The sequence below is a fragment of the Anolis sagrei genome, chromosome 5 (assembly GCF_037176765.1).
Source record: "Anolis sagrei isolate rAnoSag1 chromosome 5, rAnoSag1.mat, whole genome shotgun sequence".
Lineage (NCBI taxonomy): Eukaryota > Metazoa > Chordata > Lepidosauria > Squamata > Dactyloidae > Anolis > Anolis sagrei.
The window spans coordinates 44,785,434-44,804,264 of record NC_090025.1 but is presented as its reverse complement, the minus strand read 5'-3'; the positions used below and the strand labels follow the sequence as shown (position 1 = coordinate 44,804,264).

Genomic DNA, 18,831 nt, shown 5'->3' with positions numbered 1-18,831 from the left:
TCATACATCCGCGAGAAGAAAGAAAAGGCTTGGAGAAAGGTGTAAGCATTTTTAACTAAACGTTTGACTGTGTTGCCTATAAATGGCACAGGACTCCACAATATGTATTAGTTTAGGAATATTTTAGACAGTTCCTTCCAAGGCTTTCTAAATAAGTTATGCCAATGAAAAAGCAAATATTGTATCATGTCCTTTAATGGTAATATGGGTGCCACTATTCTGATAAACATTAAAGCAATGAGGAAGGGCTCTTCCACACAGCCCTATATTCCAGAATATCAAAGCAGAAAATCACACAATATCTGCTTTGAACTGAGTTATCTGAGGGCCCTTCTACACAGCCCTATATCCCAGAATATCAAGACAGAAAATCCCACAAAATAACCAGAGTGTGGATTCAGATAACCCAGTTCAAAGCAGATATTGTAGGATTTCCTGCCTTGATATTCTGGAATATAGGGCTGTGTGGAATGGCCCTGAGTTCACACTCAGATAATGTGGGATTTTCCACTTTGATATTCTGGAATATAGGGCTGTGTGGAAGGGCACGAAGTTTTAGTAATTTGAAACTGAAACGTTTTAAGTTAGGACTTCAGGGTAGAATTGTTTAAGTCACTAATCTGTAAACTTTGTTTGGTTTCCCTGCCTCTAACCATGTCAGGTCAGTGTATTCTGCCCTGTTCAGCATTGACTCCCTCCCCTGCCACAATTGTCTTGTCCTGCAGCACTTCATTCTTGAAATTTCACTGTACAAGTATGTGTACAGTATGTGCTTTGTGTGTGTACTTTTCGTTAACGTTGTAATTGTATCTACCTATGGTGCTGGTATAATATTTTAGCAAGCTTTCATTTTAGTTTTAAACTTACACCTTAACTGAAATGTTCCATGTGAGGTTCTGGTTGTGGTGAAAGGTGTCCCTTATCACCACTTCTGCCACCATTGTGCATGTGGCAGGGCTCAGACTGCATTGTAGTAAGTGGTCTGTGGTTTGCTCTTCTCCACACTTGCATGCTGTGGACTCCACTTTATGGCCCCATTTCTTAAGATTGGTTCTGCATGTCATGGTGATAGAGCAGTCTGTCCAGCACTTTCCAAGTTGCCCAGTTTTCTGTGTACCTAGGGTGGAGATTCTCATCTGATATCAACCACTGATTCAGGTTACAGGTTTTAGCCTGCCACTTTTTGACTCTCGGGTGCTGAGGTGTTCCTGCAAGTATCTCTGCAGATCTTAGAAAGCTATTTCTTGATTGAATGCATTGGTCTGATGACTGATATCCAAACAGGAAATGGGTCGGAGATGTCACTGTCTTGGTTCTTTCATTACTTGCTGCTACATTCCAATAGATGTCAGGTGGTGCAATACTGGCTAAATAGTATAATTTCTCCAGCGGTGTAGGGCATAGACATCCTGTGACAATGTGGCATATCTAATTAAGAGCCACATCCACTCCTTTAATGTGATGACTGTGTTCCACACTGGGTATGTGTATTCAGCAGCTGAGTAGCAAAGTACAAGGGCAGATGTTTTCACTGTGTCTGGTTGTGATCCCCAGGTTGTGCCAGTCAGCTTTTGTATGATATTATTTATAGCACCCACGTTTTGCTTGATAGTGAAGTAGTGCTTCGTGTATGTCAGAGCATGGTCCCGGGTAACTCCCAGGTATTTTGGTATTTTGTTGATATTTCTACTAGACACAATTCCTATTTATTACCTGAATCAGGCTTTTTAACATAGCATTTCTCAAAGCTCAATATTGTATGATATAAAATTGTACTTTTTAAAACATAATATGGATATAACACAACAAAATATTTAATGCTGTATATTTCAAACACATATCTCACAATCTCTCACTTTCATTTCCTAGCTAACTCTCACCACCTCAAATTTCCCTTAACTTACTAACCAAACAAAACAGACTATAGTGGGCTTTAGTTATCTGCAAGGGTTTGGTTCCAGAACTCCTAATGGAGAACAAACATCAGTGGATGTTAAAGCCCAATTATATATAATGGCATATCAAAAAGTGTCCTTTCTATAAAATGGTGAAATCAAGGTTTCCTTTTTGGATTCTTTTTATGAAATATTTTCAAGCCATGGATGGTGGAATCCAGTGAATCAGAATTAATGGATGTGGAGGGCTGACTGCACTCTCTCCATTCCTTCAGTCTCATGCCATATCACACCCAACTGAAAAATAAACAAATAAATGATGAGCAGACAAGTCTTAGAGAGGCTTTATGTGAGGCAAATGTCACCTTCTGTTAAACAATGCTGACTGGCTATAAAGTTGCAAGTGAGCTTTGCCTGAAGACTGACAGTTACCACATTTATGCTTCCTTGAATAGCTTGTGTCACTCTCATGCTTTCGGATCAGCCAAGTACTAGTGTTCTCTGTTCCCTGAATTTGTAAAAGAGCCATTACTCTTGGTCTGAATCACAAACACTGAGGGCAGATATTTGGCGTGACTTAAGAAAGCATTCTTCCCAATATTTCCTTAGGAAAACAAATAGGAATTACTATTATTTTTAAAATAATTTTTCCAAGTGAATTTTGGGAGGATATAAGATCTGTGTACATGATCAAAATTTCTTGAAGCTCGAAATGTCAAGCGAGTTCAGATCTGAATTTCTGGGTTTTATATGACATCATGGGATGCAGGGAAGGAAATCTAGAAAACAATAGCACTTACAGTTTTTCAGTGAACAGTCAGTTTTTCAGTGAACAATCATTCTATTTGGAGATATAGTATGACATCACAAGAAAGAATAGTATTGCAATAGAAAAAAAAGAATGGAATCAGCATTTGCTATTATGCATTCTTCATTTCCAGGGAAAAAATTGGGTTTCCCAAGTGTCAGGGAGCCCTATTATTATTATTATTATTATTATTATTATTATTATTATTATTTGAAACACAACAAGAAGAGTCCACAGTAACAAGATCACTCTGCTGGCTGTTGTATTTGATCATATGTCAGACACTTCTCAAGTGTCTAGGACTGTGTGATGCATCGGCGAATAATGCGTGCAGATCCCAGTAAGGTGGCCTTCTGCAGCTGGCAGATGGTAATCTTGTCAGTGCCGATTGTGTTTAAGTGCAGACCAACGTCTTTAGGCACTTCAAGGTGGTGCCACTGGGACCACCTTGACTGGCTTGTGCCACATTTTTTGCTGTTCAACCTTTAAATCCTCATATCATATCAGCTTTTCTGCCAAGAAAACACTGTGACAGATTTACCTTAGGGTTGCCAGAAATCAGAAATGACTTGGTACCATACATTATGCAAAAGATGTGTGCAGCAATCAGTTCACAAAAACCTCCTGTAATAGAAAAGTCTTTCTCTACCAGTGAAAGGATAGCAAAGAAATATCCAGTCTGGTGTCCTTAGGAAGTGAGTCTGGAAGCACTCTCTCCCATCGTCTCCATTAATCATACCTGTAAAGGTGATAGGACCTAAAGAAGCATCTCGACACAAGGTCTTAGAGCTTCCAGTTATCAGTTGCTCTGATAATTGGAACCTGGGCTGTATGGGACTTTATAGTTGATAACCAGCAGTTTTGAACAGTATCCCCAAACAGATAAACAGCTAATAAGAGTGCTGTGGCAAGAGGTTCATATGCTCCCTATAATCAACCCCCTGCTAGTAATGTTAGTGATGGTCTGAACTGGCTAGGAAACGACAATGAGAGGTAGTAAGAGGTGTTTTAAATGCACATTAGTAATGTGGCTGCAGCTCTTTGCACCAGCTGAAGTTTCTGAAAACTCTTCAAAGACAGGCCTATGTAGAGAGCTTTATAGTAATCCGAATGGGATGTAATTGAGACAAGTGTCACAGTTGCCAAGTCAGATGTCCCCTAGGAACAGGTGCGGTTGATTTAACTGTGCAAATACACTCTTAGCCACTCTTTGGCACCAACAAAATATGAATATCCTGGGTCAAGAATGAGTCTAGGAATACACTCAAATTGGAACCATGTGTTTTCAGAAGGAGTGTATCACAAATGTAATGCAGAACACAACACAAGCCGGTGCCGGTTGAATCCTATTCCCTGATCTGAAATTCAGCTGACATTCTATCTTATCTGGATGACACTTCAGTTCGTTTGCCCATATCTCATCCCTTATTGTTAGTAGGCATGGCCTTCAGGACAAACATCTTTCTTGGATTGAGGAGGAAAGAAGAGAGATAGAGCTGAGTATCAGCTGCATACTGATAGCACTGTCCCCCAAATTTTCCAAACCACATTTCCCAGCAGAACACTCTTTGGGCCAGCAGCCAAAGCATTGAACAGTAGTTGCCTATGGAAAAGGTTACTTTTATTTGAATGGTCTACTGTGTTAGGCCCTTCAAGCAGGTACAGCAGTATTGTACGATGCTTCCCCCAGCCTGAAAAACTCACAGCAACCCAATCTAGATAATCTTACACATGACCCTCTGGAGATGGGAGGATACTATATGTGCTCTAGAAAAAGAGAATATCGGAGACAGGCTGGAAACTACACATTATAGCTGCATTTAGGCCTTATTAACTGTGATCTTGTAACGATATCTGTTAGTTAGAATCAGAAATTTACCTTGCTGTAGAAAGGTATTAATTACTCAATTTACCCACCCAAACAGTCCTTTTTTCACCATTTAATTAGGCAAAAGAAGCAAAAATCCAACATACCTGTGGTGGCTTTCACCTCTCTAAACATCAAATATAGTGCAGTTGTATTGACTTATACAGCTTAAATCAGAGATGGAAATTGTGCTGTCCTTCAGGTGTTATTGGCCTGCAGCAGCAGCACCCCAAGGTAGCATAGCTAGTAATGGGGAATGCTAGAATCTAGAGTCCTGCAACACCTGGCGGGATGTCTTAATCCCATCCCTTTCTTAAATGGTACACATTCACAGGACTTTTGCCTGCCTACAGATGTACCTAGTATGATTGACAAGTGTAGGTGGTGAGGAATACGAGTTTGTCTAACAACAGAAAGGAGGTGTTTTTATAAAGATCCTTTTGACACCTATTGCATGGATCTTACTAATCTTTTTGAAATTATGTTTAAGGAACTCTTGATGATGATGGGATGCCACATGGATTCTGTACAGTCACATATTCATCCACAGACAGGTTTGAAGGAAACTTTGTCCATGGAGAAAAGAATGGCCGTGGAAAGTTCTTCTTCTTTGATGGAAGGTAAATATATTATGCATGTTGCTTCTTTCTTTTAACTTTTTTTGTTTACATGATACCTTGAGTAGTTTTATAACTTTATTTTATTGAGGTTTTTACAATTCACTCAAGAGAGGAAACACGAATTATAACCCACATCCGGCTTGCGATGCATTCATTACTTTGATCTTGTTTACAGCTATTACCTCTTCTGCAGAATCTTGGTATTACAATCGTTTGAGTTTTTTTTACCACCTCATTTCTTTATTTCTTCATACTTTACTGAAATAAATTAAATGTCAATTATTTGACAAATGTACATGTTGATAAAGGATCGTTCGTTTCCAAGTTTTCTAAAAGTTTAGTTGTTGGGCCCATGTCCAGGAGCCTGCTTTATTGTCCTTGCTTACAAGTAAAGCAGATTAGAGGCCATGGAAGCATATGAAGATCTTTGCTGGATTAGACAAAAAATTTGTCTGGCCCAGCATTCTGTTTGTACAGTGACTAACCAGTTGCCTGTGGGGAGCCCATGAGTAAAACAGGAGTGGAATTTCACTCTGCCCTTCTTTGGCCCCAACAGTTCTCTGACTGGGTTGTGCATTTTCTGGGCTACGTGGTCATGTTCCAGAAGCACTCTCTCCTGATGTTTCACCCACATCTATGGCAAGCATCCTCAGAGATTGTGAGGCTTGTGGAAAGAAGAAGAGTGCAGTTTATATATCTGTGAAATGTCCAGGGTGGGAGAAAGAACTCTTGTCTGTTTGAGGTAAATGTGAATGTTTCAATTGGCCACCTTGATTAGCATTTAATGGCCTATTAGTTTCAAGGTATGGCTTCTTACACAGATATATGAACCCCATTTTCCTAGTTTCCAACAGAACTTACAATCTCTGTGGATGCCTGCCATAAATGCAGGTGAAATGTCAGGAGAGTATGCTTCTAGAACATGGCCATACAGCCTGGAAAACTCACAATAACCCAGTGATTCCAGCCATGAAAGCCTCTGAGTTCTCTGACTTAGTGCTGATTTTTTCATGTATTGTAAAATGATTTTTAAAGACCTCTCTTGCAGGCAATTGTGCTGAATAGTTACAATCAGAATTTCTTTTTCATAAGCACAGCATGTTACCCACCTTCCTAATCCCTTAAGTAGCTGGTCGGTCCTTTCTGCAGAAAAAGAAGTTAGCAATCATATAAACATCTGAGCATATCTGAGGATCCCAATTGGCTTTATACTAAAATCTGTTTAATGTTGTAGTGCTGTGCAGAAGTAATTTATTATTATATAGGGGACTCGGAAAGGTTTCAGAACATGAGAAACATACACACACAATCAAAATTCAAAGCACATTTCGAAACACTGCTATTGATAAAGAAATCAAAATAGGTGTTCCATAGGTAGCACTAATGCTAGCTCTAAATATATATTTAGAGCTAGCATTAGTCAAACATGAACAATTAAATGTCTGTCAAAAAGACAATAAGCTTTACACAAAAAAGAAACCAAAGAGGGATTTGGAAAGATTTCCACGGAGCAATGATGCCAAGAAGGAACTGTGGTCAGTCACCTCTTGGCCTGAGATAGTAAATGATTTGAGCCCAGACTATTTGACAACCCACATCCCCATTTACAAACCCATTCAGACTCTGCAGTCATACAAGGGGGCTCTCCTCTCGGTCCCACCCCCATCTCAAGTATGGCTGGTGGGAACGAGAGGGGGGGACTTCTTTGTGGTCTCTCCTTCCCTCTGGACCTCCCTCCCAAAAAGCTCAGAACAGCCCCCTTAACTCCTCTCCTTGAAGAAAGAATTAAAAACCCATTTCTCTTCACTGGCCTATGGAGAGGAGGATGATTAATATCATGGATTCCATCCTGGCGGATGAAGTTGATATTTATCATTTAACTTATAGAAGAGCTATATTTTTATATACTTATACAGAGTTTAACTATTTAATTGTACCACCTGTGATGCTTGACTGATCAGTTTATATCTTTTTAGCCAAAGTTGTTTAATGTGTAAATGTTTAATTTGTATATTGTATATGCCAGGCATCCTCAAACTGCGGCCTTCCAGCTTGTTTGGGCCTTCAACTCCCAGAATTCCTGAGAACTGAACAAGCTCATTGGGGCTTCTGGGAGTTGGAAGCCCAAACAGCTGGAGGACCACAGTTTGGGGATGACTGGTATATGACATTCAATGTTTTTTGCTTTTGGAAGTCACCCTGAGTCCCTTCGGGGAGAGAGGACAGGATAATAATAATAATAATAATAATAATAATAATAATAATAATAATTATTATTATTATTATCAAGCTTGCAAGATTTCTGAATCAAGGAAGGTCTTTATAGTAGGGAGACAGTTTTTATCACAATTGGTCTGTAAACCATTTAGCTAGGGCTTGAACACTTTTTTTCAAAGTGGATCAAATAATAAATTTCCTTGTGCACTATCTTCTTTCTTCACATTCACCAGCACCCTGGAAGGATATTATGTTGATGACGGTCTGCAAGGCCAAGGAGTGTACACTTATGAAGACGGAGGGGCTCTCCATGGCACCTACATGGATGGCGAACTGAATGGGCCAGCCCAGGAGTACGATCCTGATGGACGATTGATATTCAAAGGGCAATACAAAGATAATATTCGCCATGGGATTTGTTGGATATACTACACAGTAAGTTAATTGATTCTTAGTTCAAATATTACGTATATGCGGAAGTGGCAACATCAGTGAAGACTTAATGATAATATGTGGCAGAATGGAAGGCAAAAGCTGTAGCATTGCAAAAAAGAGAAGTTATCAAAACTGCCATATTTACGTTGTGATGTCCATATACAAAGGCTGCTGAGAGCAAGCAATTATAACTTTGCAATCTCTGGTCTTTAAAGACCCCAAGATTGTTTTTCCATCCAATGTTCTTGAATGTTTCACCTACATTCAAATTTTTATTATTTGAATGTAGGTGAAATATTTACTAAGCATCATTCTTTACTGTCTTTAGTTTAGAACCATGATAGCAGAGTTGCTTCTTGTTTTCAGAAATGAATAGCCCTATTCAGGCCAGTCAAGCTACTGACACTCTGCCCGAATAAATGCTGAATGGGTTCTGCAGTGACCATCTACATGCTTCAGAACATTCTGTTACAAGAATTGATGTCTCAGTTCTGAAGCTAAAAAAACAAAGTATGCAGTTAAACTTTTCTCATAACCTCTAAAAACAGAAATGATGCAGTGCAAAAAGACATGACTGCACTCTCTTCTAGATATTCCTTCAAAAGCTTTTTAAAAACCCAACTTTCTGGAAACCACAACTAGGAATGTAAAAAATCCTGTTATACACACGACATTAGCAAGTTTAGTCAGTAACATAATTGTTACCTTGTCAATAATCAATGTTGCAATCCCAGGCAACAGAAGGATTGACAAGAAGCAACTGGAAAAGCTTACACAATATGAGGATTTAAAGATAGAACTGCAAAGACTCTGACACAAGCTCGTGAAGGTGGTCCCAGCGGTGATCAGCACAGTGAGTGCAGTGCCTAAAAACCTTGGCCTGCACTTAAAAACAACCAGCACTGACAAAATTACCATCTGTCAGCTGCAAAAGGCCACCCTACTGGGATCTGCACACATTATTCGCCTATACATCAAACTGTCCTAGACACTTGGGAAGTGTCTGACATGTGATCGAATACAAAAGCCAGCGTAGTGATCCCTTGTTTGCTGTGTACTAATTTTGTGATGCATCTAATAATAATAACAATAACAACAACAATAATAACAATCAAAATATAATACTTTATTTCTAGACTGCCCTCTCTCCCCAAAGGGACTCAGGGTGATTTACTTACATATTAGAAGGCAAACATTCAATGCAATAATTAAATGATACAATATCAAAAGATGGGAAATAAACATTAACAAACTTATTACAATAAAATAATCAAGATTAAAATTATAAGATATACATATACATAAATAAAACATAATTATACCAATAAAACATAATTGCAGAAAAATATGTACCCTAAACAACTAAAACAACAAAATTGCACAATTTTCAAGCATTCGTTATAATTCAAAATAGACTATAGCAGCCATGAAGTGCTGATTATGCTAGTCCTCCTCCTCTCTGTATGAATTATTTTAAAAAATGTGTAAATAATCTTAATAGTGATTTGTTTTTTTTAAGTCTCAAGCATATCTCAACTCACGTACATAGGTGTGTTTTCAGAAGCTATCCTTAAATTATTATTGTAACTTTTATTATAAAGCAATAATGAATTTATGAAACTAGTTTGGAAATAAAACACAAAAAGGCATAAAACTGGACAATTTTTATTTTAGATACACAAACCAAACATTTTTTTCCATGTCAGAAGCAATTTAAAGAACTGCAAGTTGTTTCTGATGTTAGAGAATTGGCTGTCTGCAAGGACATTGCCCAGGGGACATCTGGATGTTTTACCATCTTGTGAGAAGGTTCTCTCAGGTCACTGCATGAGAAACTAGAGCTGACAGATGGGAGTTCACCCCATCTCGTGGATTTGAACTACCAACCTTCAGATCAGCAGTTCAGCCAGCACAAGGGCTTAACCCATTGCACCAACACAGCTCCTAAACCAAACCTAAAACTCCTAAGACAACGATGTAGATAGAACTCCATGGTGGTGGTGATCAAGCAGCAAAAAGATAGTGGGTCATTCATTTAGTTGGTTTTCAGAATTTGGCAGAAATATGTTTGGATGTTTATTATCCTCCAGTAGAAAAAATGTGAGTCTATCCAGGGATGTATATTATTATAACTGAAGTGATAAGGGAAATGCATATGATGTGGAATGACTGATGTTGCAGGAAATTGGAAATAAAAAAACAGCACTGCTGTTGGTACCTGTTAAGTTGGAAACAAAATTTCCAAAGGTTCCTGTGTTGCAGAAAAAACAACCCTGTAGCAAAACAAAAATCAAATAAAAGAACAAATGTTATTTTTCTGTTCTACCTCCCTCATGTTAAGGGTTTTGTGCTTGGTTTGTGCATCCAAAATAAAAATTGTAATGATTTCAAGTGTCCCTATGTTGTTTTTTTCCCAAGCCAATTCCACTGATCACTTGCTGGTTTATTATCAAAATCACAATAATCATTTGGGGACCTATGCATTTTTGAACAATAATTTCAGTGACAAGAAAACAGTGTTGTTAATGACAAAACCTACTGAATGATTAATGGTAGTAAGATCTATCATGGAGCATTCTTCAGCTGTATGAAACATGTTAAGTATATAGAGATTATTCCTGCTGTATATATTGTATCATGTTCAAAACTTTATTTTATATAGAACATTCTTTTTAAAATGCATAAGGAAATAGCTTAACTGTACCCACCTTCTCTGAGTATTCCTTGCCTAAGAAAACCCTATAAAATTCATGGGGTCGTCATTAATAGACAGGCAACATGAAGCCACACACGCCAATCTTATGCCTTTCTTTCAGGATGGGGGTCACCTGGTTGGAGAGGTTAATGACGAAGGAGAGATGACTGGAGACAAAATAGCTTATGTATATCCTGATGGGAAGACAGCTTATTATGGACAGTTTATCGACGGTGAAATGTTAGATGCAAAGTTGGCAACCCTTGTATCCGTAGTTGGGGGAAAGCCACAATTTGAAGTACAACCTGGCAGTAAGTTTGCTCTTGACACATAGTATTGCATGACATGACATGACAGGTGTGCCTACTCTGAACAAAATATGGTTGTGTTGTTTCTCTATTTCAATTCTTATGCCTAAATAACGTTGCAGAATAACATTTGTTACAAAGCCATGATGACCCTTTTTTTCATGTCAGGAGCGACTTGAGAAACTGCAAGTCGCTTCTGGTGTGAGAGAATTGGCTGTCTGCAAGGACGTTGCCCAAGAGATGCCCAGATGTTTTTGATGTTTTACCATCCTTGTAGGAAGCCTCTCTAATGTCTCCATATGGGGAGCTGGAGCTGCCAGAGGGAGCTCATCCATGCTCTCCCTGGACTTGAACCTCTGACCTGTCAGTCTTCAGTCCTGCTGGCACAAAGGTTTCACCCATTGCTCCACCAGGGGTTCCTTGATGACCATTATATTTGATATTTGATGTAGAATATACTACAAAACAAATGTAAGGAGTGATGTCACTTCATTTTATGTTTTGACCTGTAACATGGAGAAGAAGGGATGCAATCTGCCTGTGATATACAAACTGCACACATCTTGGCTGAGATCCTATGGAGTTTCAGTATTATGTAACTCATCACCAGCTTCATATGTAAGACTGGTGGCATTAACAGTATAAATCCAGGATTAGAATGTGTTACTAAAGGTAACATCTCTCATCAGCATTCACATATTTGTCTTGCTTGTCCTTTCCATGTGAAATTTTAAGACTTATAGTAAAACATATATTAACTGATGTTTAAAAGGGAATATGTTGGCAAGTAAATAATACTTTTCCATCCCATTATATCCAAATATGTAACCATGTCAGTTTGCAATATCTGTATGCAAAGGGATCTTGTAGAGCCTCCATGTATCTGAGAAATTAGATGTAGGATGCATCTACACCAGGCATGGGCAAACTTTGGCCCTCCAGGTGTTTGGTCTTCAACTCCCACAATTCCTAACAATCAGGAGGCTATTAGGAATTGTGGGAGTTAAAGTTCAAAGCACCTGGAGGGCTGAAGTTTGCCCATGCCTGATCTACACTACAATTAATGCAGTTTGACACCACTAACTGCACAATGCTATGGAATCCCGGGATTTGTAGTTTGGTGAGACACCAGCAGTCTTTGACATATAAGCCTAAAGGACTTATAAAACTACAACTCCCAGGATTCCAAGGAATTGAGCCATAGCTGTTAAAGTGGTGTCAAGCTACATTTGTTCTACAGTGTAGATGCAACCATGGTCTAGGAAAGCTTATGCTAACCAACTTCATTTTCATGAGCCCCATCTACACTACCAAATAATGCAGTTTATAGAACTGCATTATATGAGTCTACTCTGTCCATATAATGCAGTTTCAAACAGCATTATATGGCACTTTAAGTGGTGCCTTCATTAGGGTTCTATAAGATCCCTAATGAAACCCCTATTTATCATTTTAAAATTTCTTGCTTATGAGAATAATTCTGGGTTGCTATGAGTTTTCCGGGTTCTATGGCCATGTTCCAGAAGCATTCTCTCCTGATGTTTCACCCACATTGTTTCCTGATGTATTGCCTGCAAGTAGGCTTTGAAGCTGCAAAGCCATTCAGTGCTAATCAAGGTAGCCAATTGCAACATCCACACTTGCCTCAAACAGACAAGAGTTCTTTCTCCCACCCTGAGCATTCCACAGATATATAAACCCCACTTGCCTAGCTTCCAACAGACTTCACAACCTCTGAGGATGCCTGCCAAAGATGTGGGCGAAACATCAGGAGAGAATGCTTCTGGAACACGGCTATACAGCCCGGAAAACCCACAACAACCCAGTGATCAAAGCCATTAATGCATTTGACAGAATATAATTTCTTTTCTAAGCCAGCTTCTTTTAAAATAATATAGCTTTCACTTAAAATTTTACTTTCACTTAAAACCGCATTGAGTCACCTAATTAGGCTGAAAAATGCGGTATAGAAATAAAGCAAATAAAAAATAAAAATAAAAAATAAAATTTTATGAGTGGAAGTATATGCAATTTATGTACTGCTCTAATAGAGGAAGAGTAGAGAAATTGTTACTAGCTACTCAGGGATTTACAGTTTAATGTTTGCAAAGAGCCTGCTTCCCAAAGTCTCATTGGCTTCACTGATGTTTAAGAATTTGCAAATTCTTAAATATCTGTTGTTCAATGCAATATAATTGCAAGTATAAAGTACTTCTGTGCAAAGCAAAGCTTTTAAAATAAGTTGATAAGCATTCTTTGTATATTAGATGAATATGCACTCATATTTGTAACAAAATCTACTTTGAAAGTACTTACAGTTGAGAAGAAAAATAAAAAGGGTGAAATAATTATGTGCAAGCATTGCTTTATGTACAACTACAGCAAGTTGCAACAGGAGATGTTTTTCTGTCTTGTTTCGAATAGTTAAATTTCCTTTTTTGTGTGTACTGAATGTAAAATGCTAATAAGAGCGAAATCTGCCTTTTAATATTGTCCATTAATTCCTGTACTGGTTTATTTTTAGGCCCAGTATACAGTTTTGATAAATCTACTTCATCCTGCATTTCTACAAATGCACTTCTTCCTGATCCTTATGAATCAGAGAGGTAGAATGTTTTTCTGTATATCGTTTCAGCCATATTCATAAAGAGTTGCAAATAAACTATTTAGTGACTTGCTGTGACTTTTCCAAAGTGTATGGCCATGTTCCAGAAGCATTCTTTTCTGACGTTTTGCCCACATCTATGGCAGGCATCTTCAGAGGTTGTGAGGTCTGTTGAATACTAGGCAAGTGGGGTTTATATATCTGTGGAATGTCCAGGGTGAAAACAAACTTTTGTCTGTTCGAGGCAAGTGTGAATGTTACAAATGGCCACCTTAATTAGCTTTGAATGACCTTGTAGCTGCAAAGACTGGCTGGTTACTGCTGGGGGATACTTTGTTGGGAGGTGTTAGCTGCCCCTGATTGATTCTTGTCTGGAATTCCCCTGTTTTTGAGTGTTTTGACAACAGAAAGGAGAAATCCATGAAAATGAACCAAATCTGGCTACCAGTATTTTTTTTTTTTAAAAAACCCTCTAAAATCAGGACAGTAAATAAAAAGCAACACTCAAAAATAGGGAATTCCAGACAGGAATTGGTCAGGGCCAGCTAAAACCTCTCAACAAAGGATCCCCCAGGCAGCAACCAGCCAGGTTTGAAGCTGCAAGGCATTTAAGTGCTAATCAAGGTGGCCATTTGCAACATTCACACTTGGCTCAAGCAAACAATTTCTTTTTCTCAGGCCATACAGCCTGGAAAACTCACAGCATCCCAGTAATTCTGGCCATGAAAGCATTCGACAATAAACTATTTTGTGTGTGTATTTCACATTTTAAATTCAACAACACTTTGCTAATTGGAATGGGCGCAAGGGATAAATTTATTTCTAGTTACGCCCTTTAATCTGATAATTACCTTCCATGTTGAATTGATTTTTTTTCTTAAAACACCTGGATTGGTACAAGAAACTTTTACTATGGTAAACATCAATTTGAATATTTGTTTCAGCAGGAATTTAATGTATCAATATATTTGATCATGTGTTTGTGATGGTTGATGCTGGGTCATCCACCCGGATAGTAAAATGCTTTTGTTTTCTGCTAATCACTATCATAGAATCAACATTTTTTCAAGCATAAATTTGCTTGTGGATTCTCAGATGATATAACCTGTCTTAGAAATATCAGTGTGCATAGAAAAAGTACTAATTATAACACTGTCATTTATTTATTATTGTCCCCTTTTATTAGGGTATATGTTGACATATCTCTCATTTCCAGTGCTGGAGAAGGGTTATTTTCTAAAATAGCAGCTGATGCTAGCACAGTCATGTCCTTTTACAATGGTGTACGAATTACACACCAAGAGGTAACTATACCACTTCTTCTAGAAGTGCTTCTATTGTTTATTATTCCTAATCTACTAGTATTTTCTTCAAATTTTCTATTACTTTGCAAGGATGGGGTATAAATGGTAAAGGATGCTGTAGTTGCTTGGGGAATGCACTGGTGCCAAAGCCATAGAGCAGTGGTTCTCAATTTGTGGGTCCCCAGATGTTTTGGCCTTCAGCTCTCAGAAATCCTAACAGCTGGTAATTTCTGGGAGTTGTAGGCCAAAACATCTGGGGGCCCACAGGTTGAGAACCACTGCAATAGAGCAATGTCCTAATAACACTGCACAGCTCTGGAATGAACAAATACATTATTTTCTGGATTACATATGAGGAAAGGATGGATCTTGCAGTATGCAAATCTGAGCCATTTGCATTATAGAATCATAGAGCTGGAAGAGACTTAGTGGGCCATCAAGTACAAACCCTTGCCAAAAAGCAGTAAAATAACAGATGGCCATCCAGCCTTTATTTAAAAGTCTCCGAAGGAGCTTCCACCACACTCCAGGGCAGAGAGCATCACTGCTGAACAGCTCTCACATTTAGGAAGTTTTTCCAGATGTTGAGGTGGAATCTCCTTTCTTGTAGTTTGAAGCCATTGTTTCACCTCCTAGTCTCCAGGGCAGCAGAAAACAAGCTTGCATCCTCCTCCCTATGACTTCCCCTCATATATTTATACATGGCCCTCATCATGTCTCCTCTCAGCCTTCTCTTCTGCAGGCTAAACATTCCCAGTTATTTAAGCTGCTCCTCATAGGGCTTGTTCTCCAGATCCTTGATCATTTTAGTTGCCCTCCTCTGGACAGGTTCCAGTTTCTCAACATCTCTTTTCAATTGCGGTGCCCAGAATTGGACACAGTATTCCAGATGTGGTCTGACCAAGGCAGAATAAAGGGGTCCCTGGATCTAGACACTATACTCCTATTTATGCAGGCCAAAATCCCATTGGCTTTTTTAGCTGCTGCATCACGTTGTTGGCTCATGTTTAACTTGTTGTCCATGAGAACTCCAAGATTATTTCATTAGACCAAAAAGATCTTTTCAATCCTATTTGACATTAACAGTGACAGAATAACTTCCCTGCCCCCTAAATTCAAGTGCTGAAATAAAGAAAGTTTACCAAAAAATGGATTTATATGTGTTGATACTATGAGCTCCATTCAGTTCTGGGATTCAAAATTAATTTCTGTCACTCTAATTCACAACACTAGGGTTTGTAGTTTAGGGAGGAGCCTTCTCACTAAACTACACATCTCAGAATTCTGCAGGAGGCAGAAACCAGAATTTAAGTGGATTTTTTCCTCTAGTGTGATGAAGTAATAAGCGTATTTCTTTTGAATCTCATGTGGTGTCTCTCAAGGTTTTAATAAAAACTAAATAGCTTGTCAAAAGCCTCAAGGTTTTTGCATAGGGACACCAAAGTAAGAGCATCAACTTCACACAAAATCAAATTTGCCACAGGTATGCTTCATGTTGGTATCATTCTCATTTTAGCTGTCATTTTAACTATTTTGTTAAGTGTTTTTTTCCTTCTCATTTTCTTTGATATGATTCTACCGAGCCTTAGAAAAGCACTAATTCATCTACTCCAGTGACAGGGAAATTGCTTTTGTAGCAGATGTGCTACAAAATCTACTCTGAAATTGACTTTCCGTTGTGTAAATGTGTTGAAGAAAGTGAAATGCATACTTCCAAATGGGCACTGCATGTTACCAGTCAGAAGGCATTGTGCAATTGTTTTAACTTTTGCTCTTTAACAACATGTTTGTAGAATGAAAAGAAGTGGTTGGAAAATGTTGGAAGGTTATGCATGGAAGAGGGCTTCATCTCAAGCCCTCATACATTTGTAATAAAAACCTTATATGAAAATAACTCAAGATCCTGCAAGGAAGACTCCAGCAATACATGGAGCGAGAGTTGCCAGATGTTCAAGCTGGGTTTAGAAAAGGCAGAGGAACGAGAGACCAGATTGCCAATATCCGCTGGATAATGGAGAAAGGCAGGGAGTTTCAGAAAAACATCTACTTCTGCTTCATTGACTATTCTAAAGCCTTTGACTGTGTGGATCATAATAAATTGTGGCAAGTTCTTGGCGGGATGGGCATCCCAAGCCACCTTGTCTCTCTCCTGAGGAATCTGTACAAGGACCAAGTAGCAACAGTCAGAACTGACCACGGAACAACAGACTGGTTCAAGATTGGGAAAGGCGTCCGGCAAGGCTGCATCCTCTCACCCAACCTTTTTAACTTGTATGCAGAACACATCATGCGATGTGCGGGGCTGGATGAATGCAAAGCTGGGGTGAAAATTGCTGGAAGAAACATTAACAACCTCAGATATGCAGATGACACCACTCTGATGGCCGAAAGCGAGGAGGAGCTGAGGAGCCTTTTAATCAAGGTGAAAGAAGAAAGCGCAAAAGCCGGGTTGCAGCTAAACGTCAAAAAAACCAAGATTATGGCAACAAGAATGATTGACAACTGGAAAATAGAGGGAGAAACCGTGGAGGCCGTGACAGACTTTGTATTTCTAGGTGCAAAGATTACTGCAGATGCAGACTGTAGCCAGGAAATCAGAAGACGCTTACTTCTTGGGAGGAGAGCAATGTCCAGTCTCGATAAAATAATAAAGAGTAGAGACATCAGACTGGCAACAAAGATCCACCTAGTCAAAGCCATGGTATTCCCTGTAGTAACCTACGGATGTGAGAGCTGGACCTTAGGGAAGGCTGAGCGAAGGAAGATCGATGCTTTTGAGCTGTGGTGTTGGAGGAAAGTGCTGAGAGTGCCTTGGACTGCGAGAAGATCCAACCAGTCCATCCTCCAGGAAATAAAGCCCGACTGCTCACTGGAGGGAAAGATACTAGAGACAAAGTTGAAGTACTTTGGCCACATCATGAGGAGACAGGAAAGCCTAGAGAAGACAATTATGCTGGGGAAAGTGGAAGGCAAAAGGAAGAGGGGCCGACCAAGGGCAAGATGGATGGATGGCATCCTTGAAGTGACTGGACTGACCTTGAGGGAGCTGGGGGTGGTAACGGCCGACAGGGAGCTCTGGCGTAGGCTGGTCCATGAGGTCACGAAGAGTCGGAGACGACTGAACGAATGAACAACAACAACATGAAAATAACATGATGGTAGGTGGGTGGGTTGGGGAAATTTCGCATTGTCAAGATTATTGAAGTGGTGAAGTCTGCTCTTCTCTGGGATTTGACTTTTTTTAATCTATTTACATTGCTCTTAGTTAGCACAAGAACTTTCAGCAAGATGCTGGATGTCACTTGTTTGTACACTGTCTCAGAATACATAATGCAAGAAATGCATGTGATGCTTTAAATTGGAAAAAATGCAAAGCTAATGTTGCGGCACTATCTGTTTTGAATATTAGGTGGACAGCAGAGACTGGGCGTTGAATGGAAACACAATATCCCTTGATGATGAAACAGTCATTGATGTACCAGAACCCTACAACTATGTATCTAAATACTGTGCCTCCCTGGGGCACAAAGCAAACCACTCTTTCACACCAAACTGTGTCTATGACTCGTAAGTATTGAGGTCCTGTTTGATACCTGGTCCCTCTTTTGAAATGTTAGAATTGTGCCCAGCAATGCACTTTTCTGTACAATATCTTGTGGTAACAGCTTGGGTCCAGTGTACAACTGGAAACAAAGGAAAGCATTCTTGGGAAAATGCATTGTTTGGCAGGATGATTCATGCTCTTTGTTGAAACCCAGTGATTTTTGCTGTGCTGTGCAATCTAAGCAATGTCTTTTTCAGGATATTGTGAAATGAAATAATGTGCAAAAGAAAGAGTTTTAATTCGTGCTCATCCATGACAATACAGGTGTGCCCCCAAGGATCCAAATATCACATCATTGCCACTCTTTAAAAAAACTGGATTATGAGTTAATTCTAGGTTTCAGATTGTTGGGGAAGTTTTCCATTTAGATATGGCAATCTGTATTTGTTCCTATGGAAGCTCTGCATGTATGCACACCCAGATCTTTGATTCCTTTACATAGAGTCCCATGGCTTGGAAGGTGAGGCGATCCT

At 39.1% G+C, this 18,831-nt stretch overlaps 1 protein-coding gene across 1 annotated transcript in view; it reads left to right on the top strand.

The window, feature by feature from the left end:
• Window positions 1-18,831, top strand: part of SETD7 (SET domain containing 7, histone lysine methyltransferase) — a 28,644-nt gene that overhangs the window by 3,824 nt on the left and 5,989 nt on the right. Inside the window, exons 2-7 of the mRNA XM_060778922.2 lie at window positions 5,061-5,190; window positions 7,641-7,842; window positions 10,659-10,848; window positions 13,370-13,451; window positions 14,637-14,754; window positions 18,164-18,321. Coding sequence (XP_060634905.2) covers window positions 5,061-5,190; window positions 7,641-7,842; window positions 10,659-10,848; window positions 13,370-13,451; window positions 14,637-14,754; window positions 18,164-18,321 — 880 coding nt within the window. The remainder of the gene's footprint in view (window positions 1-5,060; window positions 5,191-7,640; window positions 7,843-10,658; window positions 10,849-13,369; window positions 13,452-14,636; window positions 14,755-18,163; window positions 18,322-18,831) is intronic.